The sequence below is a fragment of the Pipistrellus kuhlii genome, unplaced genomic scaffold (genome assembly GCF_014108245.1).
Source record: "Pipistrellus kuhlii isolate mPipKuh1 unplaced genomic scaffold, mPipKuh1.p scaffold_m20_p_7, whole genome shotgun sequence".
Taxonomy (NCBI): Eukaryota; Metazoa; Chordata; class Mammalia; order Chiroptera; family Vespertilionidae; genus Pipistrellus; species Pipistrellus kuhlii.
In genome coordinates, this window is record NW_023425573.1 from 34,398,166 (window position 1) to 34,422,420 (window position 24,255).

Sequence of the window (24,255 nt, forward strand, 5' to 3'; positions counted from 1 at the left end):
GCCCGCCCGCCCGCGCGCCGGTGGCGGCCTCAGAGGCCGGGGCGCCGGCCGCCGCGCGCAGCTCGGGCCCCGCGGGCCGCGGGCTCACACATCCCCGGGCGGCCTGCCTCGTGGCGGCGGCGGCGGCGATCGGACCCGCGGGCCGGCCTCCCGCTCGCGTGCTGCGCCCTCCGCGCCGGGCACGGCCTCCTCGCCGCCCGCCTCCCCGGCCCCCAGGCTCCCCGCTGCTGGCATTGACCCCGGCGTCGCTTTCACTTCCTGGTTGAAAGGGGCCGGGCGGCCCGGGAAACCCCTCCCCGGCGGCGCGCCCGCTCGGCCCGCCGCGCCCCGGGCTCCGGCCGCCGCCGCCGGCTCCGCTCCGTCCCTCTCGGCCTTCGGCTGGCTCCCCGGGCCGCCCTCAGGCTTTAATAACTGAGCCTCCGGTCCTTCCGGTGGTTGTTTTTGTTGTTGTTGTTGTTGTTGTTTGGGGGGAGCGGGGGTGTCCCAAGGAAATAAAAGATTTCCTATTTATGTTTCATCGTGTCCTCACCTTCAGAGGGTCCAACCCGCTATGTCCCGGGAGGCGGGGGGCCGCTGAGAATCCGCGGCCAGGAGTGGCCATGGGTTCCAGAGAAGAGTCATCAGCAAACAACTCATCAAGGAGCGTCATCAGCAAACAATTAACCTTAGACAGCCACATCTTCATGTAAATAGAAGAGAAAACGGGGAATCAGTTTGGAGTTTGTTTTACTAAAAATGGGGAAGCTTTCCCCTAGCTTTTAGGATTTTTAAAAATCCTGTTTGGAAAGGATCATCATCTTACAGAATGGGCAATCATTTCCAGGTGGATGGGATTTTGCAGGGTTTCCGCAAAGCGGATGTAAGGTGCTCAGGGTTGTGGCTTTTCTCAGCATCACCGACGTGGATTCAAAAACATCGCCCCGTCCAGGACCTGATCTAGGCCTTAGCCTTTCTGGTCAAAGGCCTTCGGATATTCATTTGAAAATAAGAGGGATTGATGAATGGATACAGAGATGGGTAGTAGGATGGCCATGGTGATAGTAAAATTCAGCTTTTTCTGTGTGTTTGAACATTCCTCATTCTGAAATGCTGAGGGGTGAGGCTGGCTTTGGGTGCGGCTTCACCGAATCCCTCCTGCACATGGGCTGTGAGGTGGGAACAAAGCGGCCAGCACTGAAGGGACAGGAAGTCCTCCCCTTTCAGGAGTTGGATTTCCACTTCCTGTGGTTTTCAGCTACCAGAGGCCAACCACGGTCTGAAAATATTAGATGGAAAATCCCAGAAATGAACAACTCATACGTTTTCAGCTGTGGGCCTGTTCCGAGCAGCCTGATGAAATCTGCTGACCACCTCCCTCCTGCCAAACCATGAGCCCTCTCTGTCCAGCACATCCAGGCTGTGATTCAGGACAACAAGATATTTCCAGAGAGATCACATTCACATAACTTCTATTACAGTCTGTTGTTGTTTTATTATAAATTATTAATCTCTTACTGTGCTCAATTTATTAATTAAGCTTTATCATAGGTTTGGATTATATGGAAATATATATGTAGGGTTCAATTCTAGCCTGCTTTCAGACATGCACCGGGGCTTGGAACACATCCCCCGCAGGATAACGGGTCTGAGGAAAAGAGGGGACCTCTGTACCTCATTTTCTCCTCGTGTGATGTGAATAGTTCCCCATCTGGCAGAGCTGGTAGGAAAAGGTGAAACTGTGCACCTCTCTAAGCCCTGAAATCAGGGGCGGCCCAAGGGGTGGGAGGAAGTAACTGCAAACTCCGCAGTGAAGGATGCTGGGGTCCGCCCTGGGCAGGGAGCAGGGCGCTTCTGTTTGCTCCAGACCCAGAGGCCTTTGGGGTGAGTGCGGCTTAGCCTGAGCCTTCCAGGACACCCCGGAATACACCTCCGTCCCCCCACCCCCCACCCCACACACACACACACCCCACACACACATGCCCGCTAGCTCTCTAGGGGTCTGCAGAAAAGCCTTTTATGCCCAGAAATGACAATCATATCCTCTGACTACACCCCACCCAGGGCTGTTTCTTTCGTCCTTTACGGGTTTCATTTTAGGAAACGCTAGCTTTGCCACACGAACCCCGAACCCGAACCCCGAGGAAACCGGCCGCCAAACCAGCGGAGCCGGCGAGAAGCGGTGCAAGCGATCAGCGTTGCCTTGGAGACTGATGACAGCCAGCCAGGCGCTGGGTACCGGAGCGCGGCAGCCCGCCTCCGACTGGCACAATTCCACGTTCGAGCAGGGGGTGCGGGGTGCGGGGTGAAGGGGCGGGGCCCCGCGCCGCCCCGCCCCCCTTTGTGACGTAGGATAATGCTGCCACGCGTCGGAACTCAGCTGCCCGTGGGCCACGGGACGCGAGTGACACGCGGGAGGGGACCAGCGCCAGGAACCATGCATCTCTTGCTCAGATTAACCGTTTTCTTCTGCGCGTGGGGCATTTTCGCTGCCCAGGGACAAAAGGAAGAGGGGCTCACGGAGGAGGTGAAAATAGAAGTTGTGCATCGTCCAGAAAACTGTTCTAAGACCAGCAAGAAGGGGGACCTGCTAAATGCCCATTATGACGGCTACCTGGCCAAAGATGGCACGAAATTCTACTGCAGGTAGGACATGCAGCGAGCAGCCGTCACGCCCAGTGGAGGTGTGGAATCTAGCCTCCCTCCAGGATGCAGAAGCTTAATTGGTTGGTGGGTGGGTTGGTTGGTTCTTGTTTTTTAACAGTAAGAGTTGAGATTTTCATTCCTAAGGGGGAAATCAGACTAGATGCAGTCGTTCTCAATTAAGCTGAATATTACTTTTCTAAGTTATTAAAAATCTTGGACCAAGAAATTATCAAAAAAGACACTATGGCCCTGCTGGTGTGACTCAGTAGTTGAGCCGCCACCTATGAAGTTGGAGGTCAAGATTCAGTTCCCGCAGGGCAAAAGCCCAGGATGCGGTTGCAGGCTCCATCTTCAGTAGGGGGCATGTAGGAGGCAGCTGATCAATGATTCTCTCTCATCATTGATGTTTCTATCTCTTTCCCTCTCCTTTCCTCTCTTTGAAGCAATTAAAAATAAATGCACGATGTCCCCACACACAGCTGACCATTCCCACTACCCTTGGGACTTAGAGAAGTAAGTCAAGGCACTGTTTGTAAGGATGTTCACACTTTTCCTTTGCCAGCGGGAGTTTCTTGACAGAGGGTCAGATAGGGTAGTTTAAGGGATTCTGTCTGGCCTTCAGAAGCACCATATTTACAGGCGATGGGGCCACTTTCCAACTGTTGAGAAAACACACAGCAACTTTCCCTGATGACTTCTGGGCTCTCTGTCCTCCGCCTGACTCCTCATCCCATGACTGCCTCCTCTGATTTAATTAAAGGCTTACTACTCAGAGGGAGAATGTCTTTTCTTCATCTGTACTATTACCTATAAAAATAGGAGCTGGGAAAATTTAGTTCTTCCTATTTAGAGGAAACTACAGAAACTATAGAAACTTAAGAAGAAAGGGTACAAATTTTACATAGCTTTAAAATATTTATGTGGCTAAAACAACACCATCATTTTTTAGGACAAATCCAAACATGGTAAATGTATTATTTAGACAAGTCATGCAGCTAGGTAAGGGCAGAAGACCCATTAAAAACGTTAACTGTTGCCGAAACCGGTTTGGCTCAGTGGATAGAGCGAAGGTCTGCGGACTGAAAGGTCCCGGGTTCGATTCTGGTCAAGGGCATGTATGATACCTTGGTTGCAGGCACATCCCCAGTAGGGGGTGTGCAAGAGGCAGCTGATCCATGATTCTCTCTCATCGATGTTTCTAGCTTTCTATCCCTCTCTCATCCTCTCTGTAAAAACTCAATAAAATATATATTTTTAAAAAAACAAAAACGTTAACTGTTGAGTAGTTTTTATAAAAACAACAAAAAGAAAATGAGATGACAAATCATACCTCATTCGGGCTATTATGAGGTAAGTTTGAGCCAAACACTCCACCAGGGGATTCAGAGTGAGTGATAGTACGGGGAAAGAGATGGTTAAAGAGGATCCAATTTTAATATAACTAAATGCCCAGCTGTATTTTTTTAATCTTCATCCAAGGATATATATTTATTAATTTTTAGATCACGAGGAAGAGAGAGAGAGAAACATCAATGTGGGAGAGAATCGTGGATCGGTTGCCTCCTTTATCGCCCCAAACAGTATTGAACTCGCAACCTCTTTGGTGTACAGAGGAACAATGCTATAGCGCACTGAACCACCCAGCCAGGATGCTGGGTTTGATTTCATTTTAGTTTGATTTTATTTTTCTTGAAATCAGCTTACCTAAATGTTGCTTTTTATTATAGCCGGACACAATATGAAGGCCACCCCAAATGGTTTGTTCTTGGTGTTGGGCAAGTCATAAAAGGCCTAGACATTGCTATGATGGATATGTGCCCTGGAGAGAAGCGAAAAGTGATAATACCCCCTTCATTTGCATATGGAAAGGAAGGCTATGGTAAGATGCTTTAATATTTATTCCTCGGTCTAAGAGAGATATTTGTACAACATGTTCATAGCAGCACTAATCACACACACAAACACACACACAAAGAAATAACACGTGTTCTTTAACAGATAAATGGAGAAACAAAATGTGGTATTTACACACAATGGAATATTATACATCCGTAAAAGGGGAAGGAAATTCTGGCACATGCTGTAACATGGATGAACCTTGAGTACATTATGCTAAGTGAAATAAGCTAATCATCAAAAAACTAATGCTATATGATTCCACTTTAACTACATACCAAGAGTAGTCACATTCATTGAGATCAAAGGAGAGGGTGGAGGTCAAAGCCTGGGGAGAGGGTGGAATAGGGAATTGTTGTTTAATGGGTATAGAGTTTCAGTTTCCCAAGATGAAATAGTTCTGGAGATGGTTGTACAACAATGTGAATACTGTTAACACTACTGAAGTGTATACTTAAAATGGTTATACTGGTAAATTTCATGTTACATAAAATTGAATTAAAATATTTCAATCTCTCAAAAAGTTCAAATAAAATTTTAAAATTATAGAGGAAATAATTACAGAACTAAAGGGTACAACAAACTTTAGCTGTATCTAATCCAGTCCAGCCAGCCTGCTGTTTTTACATATAAAGAAAATACAACATTGTTCAAATACAGATCTCTGGCCAGAATTGTTCTTCCCACATAGTGTTAGTTCTCCTAATGATCATGTATATTCTATAAGCTCTACCTTTGTCATATTTGTTTTTAGCATAATGTTATTTGCTTTTAATATAAATGTAAATGGCATGTTCCTTTGGGTAAGCAGTACCAAAGTCAAATCATAAAACCTGGAAACTGAAACATATGATTTTAGAGTAAAAGGATAGCACTGGAACATGGTAAAAAGAACATCTGAAATAACTGTCAGTCACTATTACCCGAATTTAGGAGAAAACTTGAAATGTGAAAGAACTGAACTGCTAATATCTTACCTATTTTTAAATCCGAGAGTGAGATCTAAAAATCTAGGTAAGGCAATAAAATAGGAAAAATGTTTGCAATATATATGAAGATTCCTAATAACAAATAATAAAAATTACCTACCCTTAGGAATACACAAGTTTATAAACAAGTGTCCCACTAGTAACAACAAAAAATACAAATAACCTTTAAATTTGTGAGAATACTGAATTTTATTCATAATTAAAGAAGGTGAAATTAAAACAAAAGTGAGTGCCATTTTATGTCTTTTCTAATCTGCAAAGACATAAAAGTTGACAAAGGTATGGAAAAAACAGTAGGCTCATGCATTATTACTGGGAATGTAAATCATTGTAACTCTATAGCAATTTCTATCTAAATTTAAAATGCATATTTTCTCTGACCCAGTAGTTCCATTACCATGAATATGCACAAAAGTATATGTAAAAGAACGTTCATTGCAGTCTTTTTGGTAGCAAAAGACTGGAAACTACCTTAGTATCCATCAGTAGGAAATCAGTTAAATAAATCATGGTATACTTATGAAATGGATTCAGCCAGTAAAAAGAAGCTGTTTACAATGCAGAAACAACTTTCTATCCTCAATGAGCTTATGTGTACAAGGAAGAATCTCTCATATGCATCATGTATCTAGGTAGACTCTCTCTGGAAAAATACACAGATAGCCGAAACCTGTTTGGCTCAATAGATAGATCATTGGCTTGGGGACTGAAAGGTCCCAGGTTCGATTCTGGTCAAGGGCATGTACCTCAGTTGCGGGCATATCCCCAGTTGGGGGTGTGCAAGAGGCGGCTGATCGATGACTCTCTCATCGATGTTTCTAACTCTCTATTTCTCTCCCTTCCTCTCTGTACAAAATCAATAAAATATATTAAAAAAAAAAAAAAAAGAAAAGAAAAATACACAGATAATCTGATGACATTAAGTGGTCCTGGGAAGGCGGCCTCAGGGTCAAGGGAGAGGAGATTTCTTCTCATTCTGTAATATATTGTACTGTTTAAATTTTTCACCGTGTGCATATATTTATTTTTTAAAAATTAAAATAAAATAAAAAACACTAAAATTAAAAGCGGAGCGAATAGATAAACTTTAGAAATGGGCAGTCTGTCAGAGGAACAGTTTTGATATTTTATTCTCAATTAAGTCCTTGCTTCCTACTGCTGTGTAAGGATGTTAAAGAATCTTTAAAGCCTCTTCATTCTGTCTAGAGTCCTTGGTAACTCCACCTCTTTGAAATATTAAATATATAATTAAAGTAATTAAAGATTAATTTTCTCCAATAAAATATTGTCATTAACTTCCAAATATTTCATTGAAATATCATGCCTTCTTTGAGGCTGTTGATTTACTCATTAAGAGTAGTGATTCCCTCGCGTCTTCTTCTCAGCAAGAGCAAGGATCACTGCTCTAAACTGGATTGGAGGGAGGTTAGTGGTGCGAGTCAGACCCGTTCAGACTTAAAATTTCTCAAGAGACAGTTTCAGATAACTACAGCTTCATTTTCAATGCTATTTACCAATCATTTGGTCCCAACAAAATAGCTGCCACTGAACCATAATTTGTATATTCTATCTTTTTTTTTAAATATATTTTTATTGTTCTCAGAGAGGAAGAGAGAGACAGAAACATAAATGATGAGAAGGATCCATTGATTGGCTGCCTCCTGCATGTTGGACCGAGCCTGCAATCAGGCATGTGCCTTTGACCAGAATTGAACCTGGGACCCTTTGGTCTGCAGGCTGACGCTCTATCCACTGAGCCAAACTAGCCAGTGCTATATATTCTATTTTTAATTGTAGAGGAAACAAGAAGAGAAGTAAAAAATTGAAGATAAATAAAAGTGAATGCAATACTTGTCCTAAAAATATTGCCAAAGGTTGAAGCCAATTCTAGGCAACACGATAACAGGCGAAGTTTGCCCGTCAGTCTCTTTAATCTCATTTCCAGTTTCCCTTTCTTGTGTTTTCCCATCAGATGCCTCCACATTCTGCCTACTGCCAGAGCACCTGCTTCCCTATCAGCCTACACCCACATCCCTCATCAATAGATGTTATCTAGTGTCCTGTTACCTTAAGGCGAATGATTGCTTAGTTTATCTTTTTTGTAAACTAATTTATGCGTGAATGACTAAGCCAGCTGCCTAACCTACTATTAAACCAAAAACCCTTGCTGTGGAGATGTGGAAATTTGACTTGAAGTTGGTTCATATTCAATTTGAAGTGTCTCCAAAAATATATAAAAAGAATGAATTTCACTAGTAATACCACCAACACTTTCATTTTACACAGAGAGGAACCAAGGCCCAAACAAACGGGTGTGTTGTTTAGAATGTAATTCACTGCAAGTTTATCTGCACGACAATAGCTCAGATTGGATTATTTTAAAAGTTGCAGTGTAGACCATAAGTAGCTGCTTAACAAAACTTCTTGGTGAAATAAGCTTTTAAAAATAAGTGATTAGGAACTAATGTAAGTTATAACTTTGTTTTAGGGAGTACTTGAAGAAGTCTCTCTTCTGCGCAATGTCCTTGCCTCATGTCGCAGCACACCCCTGCATGTCTTGAAATGCATGTGACTTGTCTGTGCTTTAATTAACAGTACATGTGGTATGTATAGATTCTTCACATTAACTCCTATGTCTTTGATCTACTTCTCTAAATACAAGTAACTGTAGCAAATGCACATTTCTCTTCTTTATGATATAGTTTTTTGCAAGAGAAAAGAAGAATTGGCAATATTTTCTATGTTTATAGTAGAATTGTTCAGAAACTTGAACCTGTAATATTTTTTCTTAAGAAATTAGAATTTGCATTTGGAATTTGTTTTTAATTATTGTTTTGTTATAAGAAGATCATAACTGGATGGAAGAGGAATGGGTTTTAAAAAGTGATCATTGAGTCAATCTCTAGCTCTTTTATTCTAAAATCGGGTAACAGGTGCTGCTTTGTTTGGGATGATCACATTAGTCACGTGATGCACAGGAAGATTGTTCTATGTCCTGGCTTTGAGATGACTGATGATGATCCAAAGATATATTTTTTGGAATATATGTATAAGCACTTTAGCAAGAATCCTCTGGGGTTGTTTTTTGTTTTGTTTTTATTAAAGAAATTACTGTTTTCTTAAAAGAACAAAATTAGCCATTTTAAAAATAAAGGGTAGTTGGCATTCATTCAACAAATAGTTGAGTGATAAGAATCAGACATTCTGAGAGTCTCTAGGAATATACCAGTGACACAAACCACTCACTGCCTCGTACCAAGTCATTTTTTTTTAAAGCAGAACAAGTTTTTTTTCTTTTGTTTTTTTTATTAAGATATTATATGTGCCCAAACCAGTTTGGCTCAGTGGTAGAGCGTTGGTCTGCGGACTGAAAGGTCCCAGGTTCAATTCCGGTCAAGGGCATGTACATTGGTTGTGGGCACATCCCCATAGGGGGTGTGCAAGAGGCAGCTGGTCGATGTTTCTCTCTCATCGACGTTTCTAGCTCTCTATCTCTCTCTCCCTTCCTCTCTGTAAAAAATCAATAAAATATATTTTTTTAAAAAGATATTATATGTGTACATACCTTACCAATCCCCACCCCACCCCCATTCCCAAACATGCCCTCCCAAGTCATTTTTAAAGGTTATTTTTATGAAATGAACATCTGAAATAGCCAAAGCCTACATACTAAAATCATCTGTGATATCAGTTAATAGATTAACTTTATTAAGGAGATCTGTTCAACTTAATACTTAATTTTTTTTGTTGTGTTTAGAAATTTCTTCATAAAATTGTTACTGATTTACTCTGTCATTATACTTTATTTTTAATATCTATAAAGAATTTAAAAGACAAATAGATTGATATATATGTTTTGTTTATGCTCCCAAATAACTATACAAAATCATTTTCTAAAAGATTACTGATCTATGCTTTGAGATTTTTCTGCCCAGGTATTTCTTCTCTGCACTAGCTCTCTCCTTTAAAATGGTGGGTATATTAATAAAAATTATATTATTTATATTCATTTTTGTTTAATTATGGAATAATGGTCCCCTAAGTTCTTAGAACTGACTTGGTTTAAAAACATTTGTAAAAAATTTCTAAAAAGTATTTAGAGCACAATTTTTATAGATATAAAATAGTATAATCATAATGCTGTAATGGCTACTTATGAATAAATATTTAAACATTATCTTCATGTAAGTTAAACTGTTAAAATTTTATACTTTTAGCAGAAGGCAAGATTCCACCTGATGCAACATTGATTTTTGAGATTGAACTTTATGCTGTGACCAAAGGACCACGAAGTATTGAAACCTTTAAGCAGATAGACACAGACAATGACAGGCAACTCTCCAAGGCTGAGGTAATTCAAACAGATTTCGTGTGTACAGCCTAATTTTTTAACATACACTAAGTGCATTTTTGTTACAACTCTTATTTTTTTACTTTTACCTAGTATGGACTGATTACTTAGCTTTTAATATAAGAGCTGGTTACAAAAAATCAGAGCTCCAAGAAGAAAACGAGCTTTTTCAAAACAAAACTTAGTCATTCTGTTCAGTTTCTTCTCTCCCTACAAGAGGGCCATTGCAATACCATACTAATCTCTAGGAGGCATTTCCAGCAACTGGACTACAGAAGCAGATCTCTTTTAAGCAGCACTATAGGAATGTCTAACAGAGCAAATAATTCCCACCTCATAGGACTGTGAGGATTACATAAGGTTATGGAAAAAGCTAGCCAAAGCCAAAACCGGTTTGGCTCAGTGGGTAGAGCGTCGGCCTGCGGACTGAAAGGTCCCGGGTTCCATTCCGGTCTAGGGCATGTACCTTGGTTGCGGGCACATCCCCAGTAGGCAGCTGATGGATGATTCTCTCTCATCGATGTTTCTGACTTTCTATCCCTCTCTCTTCCTCTCTATAAAAAATCAATAAAATATGTTTTTTTAATAAAAAAAAAAAAAAAAAAAAAAGCTAGCCAAAATTTAAATTGTGTATATTGGAAAGTTAGTAAACAGTTCTCAGGAGTTCAGCTACCTAGCTTCTGCATCCCAGTTAGTCTTATATTATGAATTGAGGAATTGATAAAGATCTCATAACAATAATTTTTCATACCTTCTCAGTACCAGGTATAGTTATAAACCCAATAGTCACTGCAGGGGTCTTCAAACTACGGCCCGCGGGCCACCTGCGGCCCGCAGAGGAGTCTGATCCGGCCCGCCAGGTTTTTTGGGCAGTGAGCGCAGCCAAGGTGTTACAGTAGGAATTAGTAGTTCATATAGTCCAGCCCTCCAGCTCTCTGAGGGACCATAATCTGGCCCCCACTTTAAAAAGTTTGAGGACGCCTGCAATAGTGTGTGACCTTGACAATACATGAGGTAGATACTATTGCCATCATCTCCATTTTATAGAAGGTGCAAGTGGCACCCAGACAGGTTAAGTAACTAGCTTAAGGCAACACAGGTCTAAGTGGCAAAACCTGACTGCAAACCCAGCAATCTGACTCCACTATCATGTTCTTCATCATGAGTGTTTCACAGCTAATGTTCATTTCATTGAAGTCTGGTGCCTTGTCTCCCCTCCCATTTGGAGGCAGTTTAACATGCATAACTCTTATCACTTAAATAATAAAAGACAACTGGGATCCATCCGGGTGTGACTCAGCAGTTGAGAATAGGTCATGAGTCTGATTTCCTGTCAGGGAATATGTCTGGGTTGCCAGCTCAATCCCTAGTAGGAGGCATGCAGGAGGCAGCCTACTGCTGATTCTCTCTCATCTTCTATGTTTTTCTCTCTCTCCCTCTTCCTTCCTCTCTGAAATCAATATAAATATATTTTAAAAACTAAAGAAGCAGCAATCATTTTTTTAAAAAGGCAACCGTTTCACTGATTCAAGGGATAAAAAAAAAGTAAAACCCTCCCTAGCTGGTTTTGCTCAGTGGATAGAGTGTCAGCCTGCGGACTGGAAGGTCCCAGGTTCGATTCCGGTCAAGGGCTTGTACCTTGATTGCTGGCACATACCCAGTAGGGTGTGTGCAGGAGGCTGCTGATCGATGTTTCTCTCTCATTGATGTTTCTAACTCTTTATCCCTTTCCCTTCTTCTCTGTAAAAAACGTGTATGTGTGTGTGTGTGTGTGTGTGTGTGTGTGTGTGTGTGTATGTGTGTATGTATGTGTATGACCTTTTTCTGTTTCTTTTTCTCTTCCTTCTTCAATGGTTTGCCCACCCTAATTCTACTACCTCCTCCAAGATCTTAGTAAGGACTTTTTCCTGAAGCTCTTTGGTTGATCAATAACAGAAGAGGGATAAGAGAAGGAGAACATGCCCCTTTCCTTAAGTGTAGCCATTAGAGGTGTGGCAAACTGTTCCCAGTACAATACTTTCTGTCAACTCATCACCGTTTTTATTTATTTTTAAAATATATATTTTATTGATTTTTCACAGAGAGGAAGGGAAAGGGATAGAGAGTTAGAAACACCGATGAGAGAGAAACAGCAATCAGCTGTCTCCTGCACACGCCCTACTGGGGATGTTCCTGCAACCAAGGTACATGCCCTTGACCGGAATCGAACTTGGTACCCTTCAGTCTGCAGGCCTATGCTCTATCCACTGAGCCAAACCAGTTAGGGCTCATCACCCTTTTTAGAATGAACAGCAACTGCAGATGAATTCATATAGTACTCAGGAGCTCAGCCTGTGTACACATACCCCTCAATATTACTTGTACACCAACAGACACGTTCTTCAGTATGAATGTTCAGTAGACCTTAGGGGATCTTTAGTTTTTTTCTGGAAAAAAAATAGAGAATGTCCAAAATAGAGACATGCTTACCTACATTTTGCCCAGATTTGCCTACATTCTTGGGTATCAGGGATTAACTGCATTATCACTAGATAGGTAAGAGTGATTTTAACATGTTTGATTTTCATAACAATCGTTATCTATCCTTGACACTTGTAAACATGACTCTAATCTTCACATCAATCCTACAGTATAGATTATATTTTCTTCCCTTTTTTTCAAATATATCTTTATTGATTCCTTCCTTTAACAGATGACAAAACTGAGGTTCAGAGAGGCTAAATTATTTATCTAAGACTACACAAACAGTACATGGCAGAGCCTAGATTTCAAACATGAACTAAAATAAACTACTTTCCTTCATCTTCAGAAAGATTTAGTCAGTTATTTATTCAGTATAAGTCAGGTGGGGGAGTGGAGGAATACAGTGTTTTTAATAAATTACAAAGTGGAAATAGTATGGATCCCATTGCCAGCAAAATTATGCACTGCCTTTTTGTGCCTCTTCACTGCAGTGTATTAGAAAAGTACATTTGTATAGTCACCAACATTGATGAGGAAAATATATTTCATTTATTTAGAAACTGAGGAATATTTTATGCTATTTAAAATTCTTTATATCTACAGAGGATTTCTAAGGCTCACTGGGAAGAAAATGTATCTTCATCATATAGGACCAAAGTCCCATTTGAGAACAGTTGATAGATCCATTAGTCATTCTAACTAGAGTCTAAGGATTGAGTTTGGGATATGGATTGCTAAAAACCTCTCAGGGTTCAACTTTAGCCTTTACATACACTCTTGCCTCTACAATGCTCAGCTGAACATTATTTCTAGATCATTGTGCATTGATTTCTTCAGTTATTACATATCAGCTCTTTTTAATGGAAATATAATTGAGTTCCACCACATCATTTTAAAAAAAGAAACAGGTGAAATTAATTTCAATGATATGTTTTGTTTAAATCAGGATATCTAAAATATTACCATTTTATATTAAGTCAATATAAAAATTACCAAGATATTTTTATTACCTTCAAAATTTGTTGTGTATTTTATCCTCAAGTAGCATATCTCATTTTTATTTAATCACACTTCAAGTGCTTAGTAGTTGGCTGTGGCTAGTGGCTGCTGTGTTAGGCAGTGTTTATAATAATGTCTTTGCTTGGAGAAATATCATATTATATAGAGAAAAGGAAATATTTCAGAATACCTGTTCTTTATTTGACATTATTATTTGAGAGATTGTTGTAGTTTGCAGATTTGAAGGAGATATAGAAGCATAGAATAATTTAAAAAATTATATTTTAAAACCTGTGGTTGGTTTTATTGATTATGCAGCATATTTATTAATTTTAGAGATCATAGAAACACCAATTTGTATTTTATTCATTAATGGAAAGTAAATAGATGAAATAATTTATTATTTCATTAATAAATTAATGAAATAATAAAATTCATTAATAGAAATCTTTAGTGAATTTCCTTTGGTAATGTGGCCAGTATAAATTATTAGAAAGCATTTAGTTTCAACAAAATTCAATTTATATATCAATCTTTGAACTTATACCACTAACCATCTACAACTCCAAGGGAAGATTGGTTTCTCTTCAGAGAATTGCTTCCAAGATTAAAAAAATAAAACCTCAAACAGCTTTTTAAATTTTTTATTTCACTTATAAGCATTCTTCCTTGTGAGTTTCTTTATAAAACATTTCTACAAAGTTACTAGAAATGTATTGTGATTTCTTCTTATTAATGAAATGTTATTTTGGCCCTCCAGATAGATCAGTACCTGAAAAAGGACTTTGAAAAAGATGATAAGCCACGTGACAAGTCATATCAGAATGCAGTTCTAGAAGATATTTTTAAGAAGAATGACCATGATGGTGATGGCTTCATTTCTCCCAAGGAATACAATGTATATCAACATGATGAACTATAGCATATTTTTATTTCTCAATTTCCTTAGCTACTTACTGTACTTTATATATAAAACAAGGTCACTTTCTCCAAGTTGTATTTTCTACTTCACCCGATGAGGACATATTTTGATCTCCTCAATCATGTAAGTTTGGAATAAATGTGAGGCTATGTTGCAAATTTAATTCTGTGAACATGAGTTGCAGAACCATGAAACTGACCTGACTGTGTCCCAGTGGGCAATTCTCCCACTTTGGAGGACATCTATAGCAAAATCTACAAAACTCTTCCCAACTCTAATCTAACAACGTGTGCACATGTTGTAAGTAACCATTTTTTAATGTTTTAAATGTTAAAATGCCCATATTTTTAAAATTTTCAATAGGGACCAAGAAATTAACATTTCACTGTTTATACCTCTCATAGCATACGAGTAGGTAGTAGTATGTAAAAAGCATAGAACTGAACAGTCTACTTTTGGTGTGCATGCAGGAAAATATGAGTTGTATAACCCTGTCTCACAGAGAGCTTCAACACAGTCTCTGTACTTTTTGATGCAAGCTTCTGACTTTATATATTTGTTCCAATGGGAGATTGTTAAAGATGTTTGATCAAATTGTGCCTCTTATAGCAGACATAATACAGTCTAGACTGCTCTGAGTCTTGTACTCCTTTAGACATCATGATAAATGTGCCCCTCCTCTTCCTTCTCATAGGCTTTTATATCTACCATCCCTAACTTTCTGTCTTGATTTTTAAATTGATGTCATGGTATTTCTTAGTCTGTAGTTTCTTTTCTCTAGTATTTCTATCATATGTCATTTCATTTCACGATGATTTTGTTATTAATTATGAATGAACATTACAAACTGACATCTCATCAAATTTTTTATAAATGTATATCATTTATTTTACACATGAGGATACATGAAAATATCAAATGAGGATAGAAATGAGGATTCATAAATATCTCTCAGAACTATATGTTAAATGTTTTAAACATTTTCAAAAGAGAAACAAAATAAATGTCCCATGGCAATTTTGTGTCATGGTCAAATCATGACATGGTACAACTTGTGGAGAAAAAGAGGTGAGAGATGCTGTAGATGCAGTTGGTAGCAAAGAAAGGGCACATGTTTATTAGAACATGTAAGGTTTAGCCTACTGCATGTGTAGGAAGGAATGGTCAGGCAGTAAATAGCTCTGTTCAAAACAGGTGAGTTCAAAACAAAGCTTTTGCATTTTCTGAAACTTGCTCTTTCCAAACCACTATCTTTTAACCTCTTTTGATATACTGCCAGAAAATCTGTTACTTAAAAGGGTAGGGATAACACAAAACCCACCCGGTTAGTGGATGTCACATAGGCATAGCACAAAGTTTGACACTTCATAAAACAAAAACATTTACTATTTTTTTTCTTTCCTGCCAAGATTGCATCATTCCTCTGCCCGGTTTTATAACTTCATCTCTTTGCTTTCTTCAGAAAAACCTGCTCAGTAGAAGTAAACTAAGTTGATAATATTATGCTTTGGTTTGGAAACTGCCCCCACTTTTTTTGTATAAAAAAGTCACTAGGCCCTTGTTTGGTCTGTATCCCCATATTTGCCCTAGAATCATATACTCTGTCTAAAATAAAATACAGTGACAGAAGATATAAATGAAAATTATCAGATAATACAAAGTTTATTCTAACCTTCTGTCCCATTGTTTTCATACAAAGTGCTTTTAAACTTAACTTTTAAAAGATTATAGTTGATGTTAATACAGAGATTGATTCTGAAACTAATCACCCTTAGTTAAAAAATAAAATTTTAATTATTCTACATGCTTATAGTGCACAAGTAGTTCATATTTACATGACTGCATTACGCCTTCATAGGCATATACCTAGAAATGAGTGGTATAATTATACACTGTGAGTTCTAGAATTTGAACATATTATTTTTGCAGTTATTTTCATGAGAGTATATAGTAAATAATTTTAGGCTGTTTATGACAAATTTCAGACATCTTACAGAGTAGATGAAAAAGATCTCAGAACTAAATATGTTAAATGTTTAAAATATTTTCAGGGGGGAAAAGAAATAAACATTTCCTAGCTGCCTTAACTTTAAAATGACAGCAGTGAGTTTTATAAAGCCAAAGCGAGTGAGCAACTGTACATAGCAGCCCATTATTATTATTATCAGTCACCCTGTCAACTGTGTACAGAACGCCCCACACAGCTCAGTGTGCTTTTAACTTGATACTGCAATCAAACACTTCGGTTACAATAAATTATTAACACATTTTTTCTCATTTTACCAGAAACAGGGCAAGAGTTAAAGCACCATAAAGTCGCCTCTTGTGCAGCCTTTCATCTTTAAATGTTAGTAAAAAGCCAATTAAAAATAAAATTGGTATTTCAAAAAATCTCTATGTAAAAAGTTACCTAAAATGATAGACTAAATCCCCCAAAATACTTCTAATGTAAGTGGCAGGTTTTATGGAGGAGCATCTACATCCTTCATTTTATAATTAAGCCCTTTTTTTCCACATAAAAATATTCACCTTCATACAAGTTATGAGGAGACTGTTGTCACCTGCATGTCATACATGAAGAAAACGATGCCCAGGTTAATTTCTTTCCTCCTTTAATTTGCCACAGTTCATTTGGGGGGAAAAGGTATGTGGCACCGTTGCACCTTAAACACCAGCAAAGTGCATTCATTTCTCATTTTATTTCATTCTCTTGTGCCAAATATCAAAACAAGGAACTGCGTGAAGCCTCACGTACTTCTGCCCATCGACAGAGCACTGAAAGCACCCATACACCGTCTCCCTTTTCAAGTTCCCCATCCCACAGAGGATGCACGGCCCTTTGGGAATGTTGTGGTTCAGTAAGTTAACCCGGATGTGAGTCCCTTCTTTGAGTGAAATATCGGTCATGCTGAAACGCTTGTCGTAGTAGTCAGTAAACAGGTCGTCTAAGTAAAGCTGCGAACGAGAAATGACGTCCATCACTCTTCTGTCTAAAGACAAACACAGAGAAATGTGTCAGAAGTCAAATTAAAAAAACAACAAATAACCAAGCTGCATTTATAACCAGGTGAATCTAAGCCATCAGTCATGAAGTAATTTGGCTTTTAAATTTAAATTCTTAACAGGATTACTCATAAACAACCTCAAGTGTTGACCTCAGAAGAAGAAGGACACATTTGAAATACTCTTCAGTGAACACGGACATACTTCTTTCAAACAGTATGTTCCTCAGCCTGTAGAGCACGGCAAATGTTGTCGTCTCTTCCCTCTCAAATCCTCCTTTTGACACTGAAGTGACACAAAGGTCTACAAGAGAATTTAGAAGATGTTATAAGTTGAACTCATATTTTGTGGCTGATGAATTCCGGTACATGACTTGGTTGTATTTGTTTAAGCTAAATTTTACATATTTTTAGGAAAGGCAACATTCACATGGTACAGAATTCAAAGAGCACAACAAGGCGGTATAGTGACAAATCTCTAGACTACCCTGACCCCAGCCTCAGTTTTCCACCCCAGAGGTAACCATGTTAGCTTTCTTGTGTATATTTCCAGAAATGCTCCATATATTTTACATGCATAAAGGAATAAGTATGTATGTACACAAAATGCTTTAGGCTCAAAACATTATATATTACACACACTTCTTTCAAGTATCTCTTAGAAATTATTCAATGTCAGGATATGTAGTGCTTCCTCATTCTTAGTATTTCTTTATATGGATGCACCTTTATTTAGTTGCTGATAATAGATCTTAAGATTATTTCCAGTCTTCTACTATTATGAACTGAATATCCTTATCCCCATATCATTTCACACAAGTATATCTATATGTTAAATTCCTAAAAGTATAAGCAACGCTAAAGTATATGCCCATTTAAAATTTTGATGGATATCAGTTCTATCAGTTCAGACTCCTCCTAACAATATAATTGTAAAAAACCTACACCTGAAGGGTCCCAAAGAGAATTTAATTTGCATGTTTTGTTTTGTCTCTGGACTCCCTAGTCCTCCTTCCAATAGAACTGCAGAAACAAACATAAACAGGTCTAAAAATGTCTATAAATTACTGTGGCCAGAGGGCTCACTTGCCTGATCCTTTGGCCTACACCTAGTCTCAAGCTGGCTGGCCTCCTAACCTTAAAGGTCTGTGAAGTATAGAAATCTAAGGTGAGCTACACTGCCCTAGCGGCTCAGTAGATAGAGCATCAGCCTGCAGACTGAAGGGTCCCAGGTTCAATTCTGACCAAGGGCTCATGCCTAGGTTGCAGGCTCAAACCCCAGTAGGGGCTGTGTAGAAGGCAGCTGATCAATGATTCTCTCTCATCATTGATGCTTCTATCTCTCTCTTCCAATCTTAAATCAATAAATATGTATTTTTTTAAATAAAAATAAAGCTGCACTGAGGTGACAGTGCATAAGGTGACAATTTTAGGGGCAGTGTTTGTACTTTTAAAGTTATTTTTAAGGAGAGTTGAGGTGGGGAGGATCTCTAATAGATAAAAATTAAAGAAAAGTTGTCTTTAGGTATACTAGTTTGGGTGCCCTGACATCTTCAGGCATCTTACTGTTTACTTCTCTGTTTGCCATAATAAAAAACTATCTATTAGCAGTCCATGTGTTATCTCCCCATAAGTCAAGGAATACTTTTGTCGGTGGATTGCATTTTAGCTCTTATCTGTAATTGTAAGTGGGATGGTGGAAGTCTATAGCCTTTATCAAGAACCAGAAAGAGGTACTGGCTAAGTAGGGAGTAAAGAGCCATTTCTAGCTACTTCATCCAAGCATAAGCTTGACAGTGCTGCCCAGAGGTGTGGCTCAGTGGTTGAGCATTGACCTATGAACCAGAAAGTCAGAACACATGTCCCATTGGGTTGCAGGCTTGATCCCCAATGGGGAGCATGCAGGAGGCAGCCAATCAAAGATTCTCTCTCATCATTGATGTTTCTGATGCTCTCTCCTCCCTTTCTCTCTGAAATCAATAAAAACATATTTTAGAAAAAAGATTGACAATGCTGAGAGCATCACTGCTCTATAATTACAGAGGCAAAGCGAGATAATTAAATTCTTAAAAATATAGTCAATTCAGTGTTTCATACAAATCACTCACTCACCAAAGACACCATCCAAGTAGATGAAGAGTTCGAAAACACTGAAAGCGATGGTTGTGTGTGCTGGGAAAACAATAGCTTTGTCCCTTCCCCTGGGATTCTGTTCATCCATAAAATGAAACTATATTAAAAATAAATAAATAAATAAATAACATTATTTAGGAGCATAACGTGTAAGGATAACTTGTTGGAGGAACATAACATTTCCCTCAATCCTATCAAAAGGAAATAAGCAAACAAAACACTTCTCCAAGTAAAGAACTATCCTACTGGAAGTAAACTTCATAGCAGAGTTCCAAATGGTCCGATGGGATCTCGATCTACATTAGGAAATGGCACTCACCACTCCTCCCTTACTTTGGTAACAGGAGCCAATGACTGGTACTACCACAAAAGTTAGTTCTCTGGCATAGAAGCCTTTTTCTTTCAAATGCAAACCAACTGTGCTTACGTGCTAGGGCTTTCTTTAAGCCCACCCTGTCTACTGTCCCAAAGCCCACAGAGCTTTTAGCAGCTTTCCAAAGCAATCACCAAAATCAAGTTCATGCCCAAATGACCCAATGTTAAACAATTTAGTGAGCAGCTAAATATAAGCTTTATTATCAAAGACTTGAAAAGGTTATCATTGAACCCTGTCTTTCTAACATTTAGAAATCAAATCATTATTATGTGAATGACAAGGACAAATATAATAATGGAAGTAATATACACAATTACTTTTAAGACTTTTAAAAAGATTTAACATTGGCCGAAACCAGTTTGGCTCAGTGGTAGAGCGTCGGACTGCAGACTGAAAGGTCCCGGGTTCAATTCAGGTCAAGGGCATGTACATTGGTTGCGAGCACATCCCTGGTGGGAGGTGTGCAGGAGGCAGCTGGTCGGTGTTTCTCTCACATTGACATTTCTAGCTCTCTATCTCTCTCCCTTCCTCTCTGTAAAATATCAATAAAATATATTTAAAAAAAAAAAGATTTAACATTGAAGTATGTTTAGTCACTGACAATATTATTTTAGAAAAATGAGTTTATTATAAAACTATAAATTCAACTTTTAAAATTTAAGTAATATAAACTATATTACTTGAAAATGATATCAAAGAATTCAGTAAAATTATCTAATTTTTAGTCTTAAGACAGTATTTAAATAGCAATAGGAGGGATTCCAGTGTGTATATTATTTCAGGAGGACTAGTATTCTGTTTTCATTATATTAGACATGTTTACAATCCAAATTTTCTTGGATTTTTTTTTTCACATTCTAATACAAAACCATTACTATGCAAAATCCTTTATATCATTGCAGTTCTTTAATCTCAATATTTGACCAAATACACAAGTCCCATTGGAATTTGAGTACTTTAAAAAAACATTCCCATTGCAGCTTTCTAATAAAAGAAGCTTAATGAGTGTGCCTTTACCCGCATGGATTCCCCACGAATTCCAGCGTGCACAGACAGTGAGCACTGCCGTGTGGTTCGAATGCTTTCCATGACAACACACAATACTGCCTTTCTGCTGTTCCTTGACTGACGTATCAAGCTGTGGTCAAAATTAATTTTTCTAAAATAAACGAGAGAGACAGTCACAAGAATCTATGGCATCTGACTACATATCACCCAATACATTTTTTGCTATCATGCATTACTCATTCACAGTTTACCTTAATTAAAAGTAAATCAAGGCAGGCTTAACACAAATCAGTAAGGATGCTCAAAAGAAATGGAATAATCTGCCTCTCCTTTCTATTTTCTTAAAACATGCTTACTTGAGGAGTCTATTGGAGAGACTCTTTTAGCATATTCGTTGCAAGCAGATTCCTGTATTCTTTTAATCTAATAATTTAGCAAATGTATTCATATCCAAAGCAATTTTGTGGGACAATTAAAAATTCTCTGTAAACTAAATGATTTTGGATACCTACTCCTATCAAAAGTTTGGGTATATTACTAATTTGTATTATTTCAAACAAATACATTACATTACTAAAACAAACCTGAATGTTTTAATAATTTATAATGAAGTTTACATAATTTAAAAAAAATAATGAGAACACTACAGGACAATAATTATTATACTGACCGTGAACTAATTTCCTTGAGTAATGTTGAAACTTCCACTTCATGTTTAGTGACTACACCAAATGAAGCTTTGACGGCAACAGAATCTGATCCAGTAACATTAATCCCCACATCATTCACAATATGGTTGCCTCGCCTTCCATAGAGTGAAACATCTGATTCATCTTCATAATTCAGTAGCTGATAAGATGAAATACCTTTTTTAAAAAAGGAAGTTAATATTTTTCAAATGTCACTAATTATTCTAATGTAGATTACATATGGTAACACATTAATTTGCTATTTAAGACTTCATTAACGACCTATTAAGAAAGGCAAAGTTTCAAACCAAGATTAAATATAGTCATCCAATTAATGAGAAAACAAGAAGAAATAAATAGCCAGAGTGCTTAAAATGAACTCAATTTGGACAGAATTTCTTATGCATCATGATCCACTGGATAGTTGAAAGAAAAGCAGATGTTTCTAAGAAATAATTTGTCTCAATGTCCATTTATTTTCTAACCAAGACTGTAATATATTTGTTTGCCAACTGTAATAAGTAAATCATAAAAAATAAATACAAATTACTTTCATCTCATTTGCCCATGTGAGATAGGTAAGACTAAATAATACCTCCATTTCATAGATGAAAAAATATATTGTTATGCCATTTCCTAAGCTAATTTGATTAAAACAATAAGATAATTGAAATAAAATAATCTTATAAAATAGGTTTCAAAGTTATTTGATCAATAAGAGATTTGATACTATTACAAACTTTAGGCACTGTTAATCATAATAATATTATTACTGCTATAGCAATAAAAGTTGCTTTTATCAATGAAAATGTGTAAATATTATGAACAGAAGCAGTAAAAATGACCTATGTTTAGATTACCAACAATGTAGCTGAATAAGCAGTGACTCTCAAACAGACATTTGAACTTACCAGCTGAAATTTCTCTGTCTCCTAGAAGAATATCTTTCAGCGTAAAGGGTGTCGAGGTAAATTTGTACCTAGGAAACAGAAAGCATCGCTTCTTTTTCACCACCAGACTTAGAGGTTGGTATTTGTCAGCTTCACTGAGGCTTGGAACAGGAACTAATCTCCCTCCATCTCCAACTTGCTTGACAAAGCTCTTGGTAGCAGCAGCAAACATATTAATATAGTATCAAAATACCCATCAACTGCAACCCTCAGATAACAAATCCATATTTGCAAAGAAAATCAGGAACAAATCTAAACCTTACTTGATTTTAAATATGATTATATATTTTAAAAATAAAAAGCATGGTTCCACCAAGTAGTTTACAGTGAACAGTTCACAACACTGCCTCCCTTGGTGTGCTCAGGTGATGAATTATAGATCAACAGTGTAAAGTGATATACTGAAAGTGAGTCTAATGTGGAACTGCAGTCTATAGCACTAAAATATACATAGGAAACTAATAATTTTAAAATGCTAGTGAAGGTCAAGGTTACTAGTAGTCTGCCAGTTTTGAGGGAAATGCAATTATGCACTAACGTTAGCCTGGACACCAGCTACCCTGTACCTAGTCCAAAGGGAATTCCTTCACAAGTCCATCATGCCAACTCTGGCAACAGAAAAGTACTGTTTTGAATTCTTATGGTATATAGTTCATTTCAGCAATTCATTCATTTTCCTTGTTACAGCAAGTGATTAATAAGAGTGACAGACTATAAGGAAACAAACGTATGCAAATCTTTATAAAATCCTGAATGAAAACCACATTACATATAAATAACTGTATAAACATGTGGGTTTCTTACCCTGAGGCTGGCACATGGATAGCTCTTTGAAAGGGGATCCTACTGTCTTTATTTTCATTTTGTTTCATCATTATTATTCATCAGTAACTCAGCCATTAAAGAGAGCAATATAAGGATTTGTCTTGTTTTTTAAAGGAATTTTGTGGCTAAAATACACTTTAGAAACAAATCTGAGTGCTGAAATATTGTATTGCCATAGTTAGGTGGCTAGTAATCGATACAAGACATATAGAGAGGAAGAATAGGTTGATTCAAGCCTCAAATAATATAAATCAATTTTATTAGATTCTGGACATTTTTTAAACATTTACTTTCAGATATCCAGGGCTCACGTGCAAACCTCCAAAGAAGTTTTTACTAATGTCCCCTCGTGCAAATAGTGTTGTGCAAAGAACCTTCCAAAACACCAAGAAACCACAGGGAGTCATTTCTGCAAGTGGCTAGCAAATCCCTAGAGAGGGATTGGGCATCTCAGGTCGCTGTCTGACCCCTATCAAAACAAAGGTGGTGCATCCCATGCAAACGCCATCACAACCAACACCACAGGTGTGCAGAGAACAATATTTAATTAGAATCTGGTTCACAGAAAAGCCTTCGCTTACACCTAGCAGGCCTTGCTGGGATCCGCAGGCCCCACATTTATTCTCAAGACAAAAGCCTGTGTAAGACAAAGAGGCCCCCGGAGCAAGAGAGAAGGAGGGGTCTCTGGGCGTCCCCGCGAGCTCCTCAAGGCAGGGCTGCAGGGAGGAGCCACCGCAGCCCTCAGGGGCTGGTGCACCTCGAGCCTCAAGCTTCGGGCCAGGCCCAGGGATGCCCTCTACAAATGTGGCCTTTGGGATTTTCATCCTTCACCCCGCCAGAAAAAAAAACACACGCAACAAAATAAGGCTGGGCTTCAGGCCCACAGACTGTGAGACCTGCCAACCCCACCAGCCTCTCTCTCCCAGCAGGAAACGGCCTCCTTTTAAGGACGCAGAACTGAGGCCTCCATAGGCCGGGACACAGGATGCCAAGAAGCCGGAGGCCCCAAGGTGGGGTACGCATGGAAGCA

The 24,255-nt window shown here is 38.4% G+C and overlaps 2 protein-coding genes across 4 annotated transcripts; one reads left to right on the plus strand and one right to left on the minus strand.

The window, feature by feature from the left end:
- Positions 1-2,307: 2,307 nt before the first annotated feature.
- On the plus strand, positions 2,308-14,405 carry FKBP7 (FKBP prolyl isomerase 7). Of its 2 annotated transcripts, none has more exons than XM_036420783.2 (4): positions 2,308-2,622; positions 4,350-4,501; positions 9,728-9,858; positions 14,081-14,405. In XM_036420783.2, the coding sequence occupies exons 1-4, from the start codon at positions 2,333-2,335 to the stop codon at positions 14,240-14,242; spliced, it is 735 nt and encodes a 244-aa protein (XP_036276676.2). In that variant the 5' UTR covers positions 2,308-2,332; the 3' UTR covers positions 14,243-14,405. The 2 variants fall into 2 exon arrangements, with proteins under 2 accessions (XP_036276676.2, XP_036276675.2); XM_036420782.2 differs by having other exon boundaries at positions 2,311-2,622; positions 9,725-9,858.
- On the minus strand, positions 14,352-24,010 carry PJVK (pejvakin). Of its 2 annotated transcripts, none has more exons than XM_036420772.2 (6): positions 22,362-24,010; positions 21,432-21,627; positions 20,771-20,912; positions 19,357-19,474; positions 17,450-17,548; positions 14,352-17,232 (listed from the first exon to the last, which is right to left on the minus strand). In XM_036420772.2, the coding sequence occupies exons 1-6, from the start codon at positions 22,570-22,572 to the stop codon at positions 16,940-16,942; spliced, it is 1,059 nt and encodes a 352-aa protein (XP_036276665.1). In that variant the 5' UTR covers positions 22,573-24,010; the 3' UTR covers positions 14,352-16,939. The 2 variants fall into 2 exon arrangements, with proteins under 2 accessions (XP_036276665.1, XP_036276666.1); XM_036420773.2 differs by having other exon boundaries at positions 21,432-21,610; positions 22,362-22,498.
- Positions 24,011-24,255: the final 245 nt, after the last annotated feature.

Coding starts and splice junctions, on each gene's coding strand:
- FKBP7 (XM_036420782.2), top strand. CDS start 2,333: ATGCTGCCACGCGTCGGAACTCAGCTGCCCGTGGGCCACGGGACGCGA. Junction 2,623..4,349: donor GGCACGAAATTCTACTGCAG/GTAGGACATGCA, acceptor TTTTTATTATAG/CCGGACACAATATGAAGGCC. Junction 9,859..14,080: donor GGCAACTCTCCAAGGCTGAG/GTAATTCAAACA, acceptor TTGGCCCTCCAG/ATAGATCAGTACCTGAAAAA.
- PJVK (XM_036420772.2), bottom strand. CDS start 22,572: ATGTTTGCTGCTGCTACCAAGAGCTTTGTCAAGCAAGTTGGAGATGGA. Junction 21,628..22,361: donor AGACAGAGAAATTTCAGCTG/GTAAGTTCAAAT, acceptor TTTTTAAAAAAG/GTATTTCATCTTATCAGCTA. Junction 19,475..20,770: donor TTCGTGGGGAATCCATGCGG/GTAAAGGCACAC, acceptor TTTTTAATATAG/TTTCATTTTATGGATGAACA.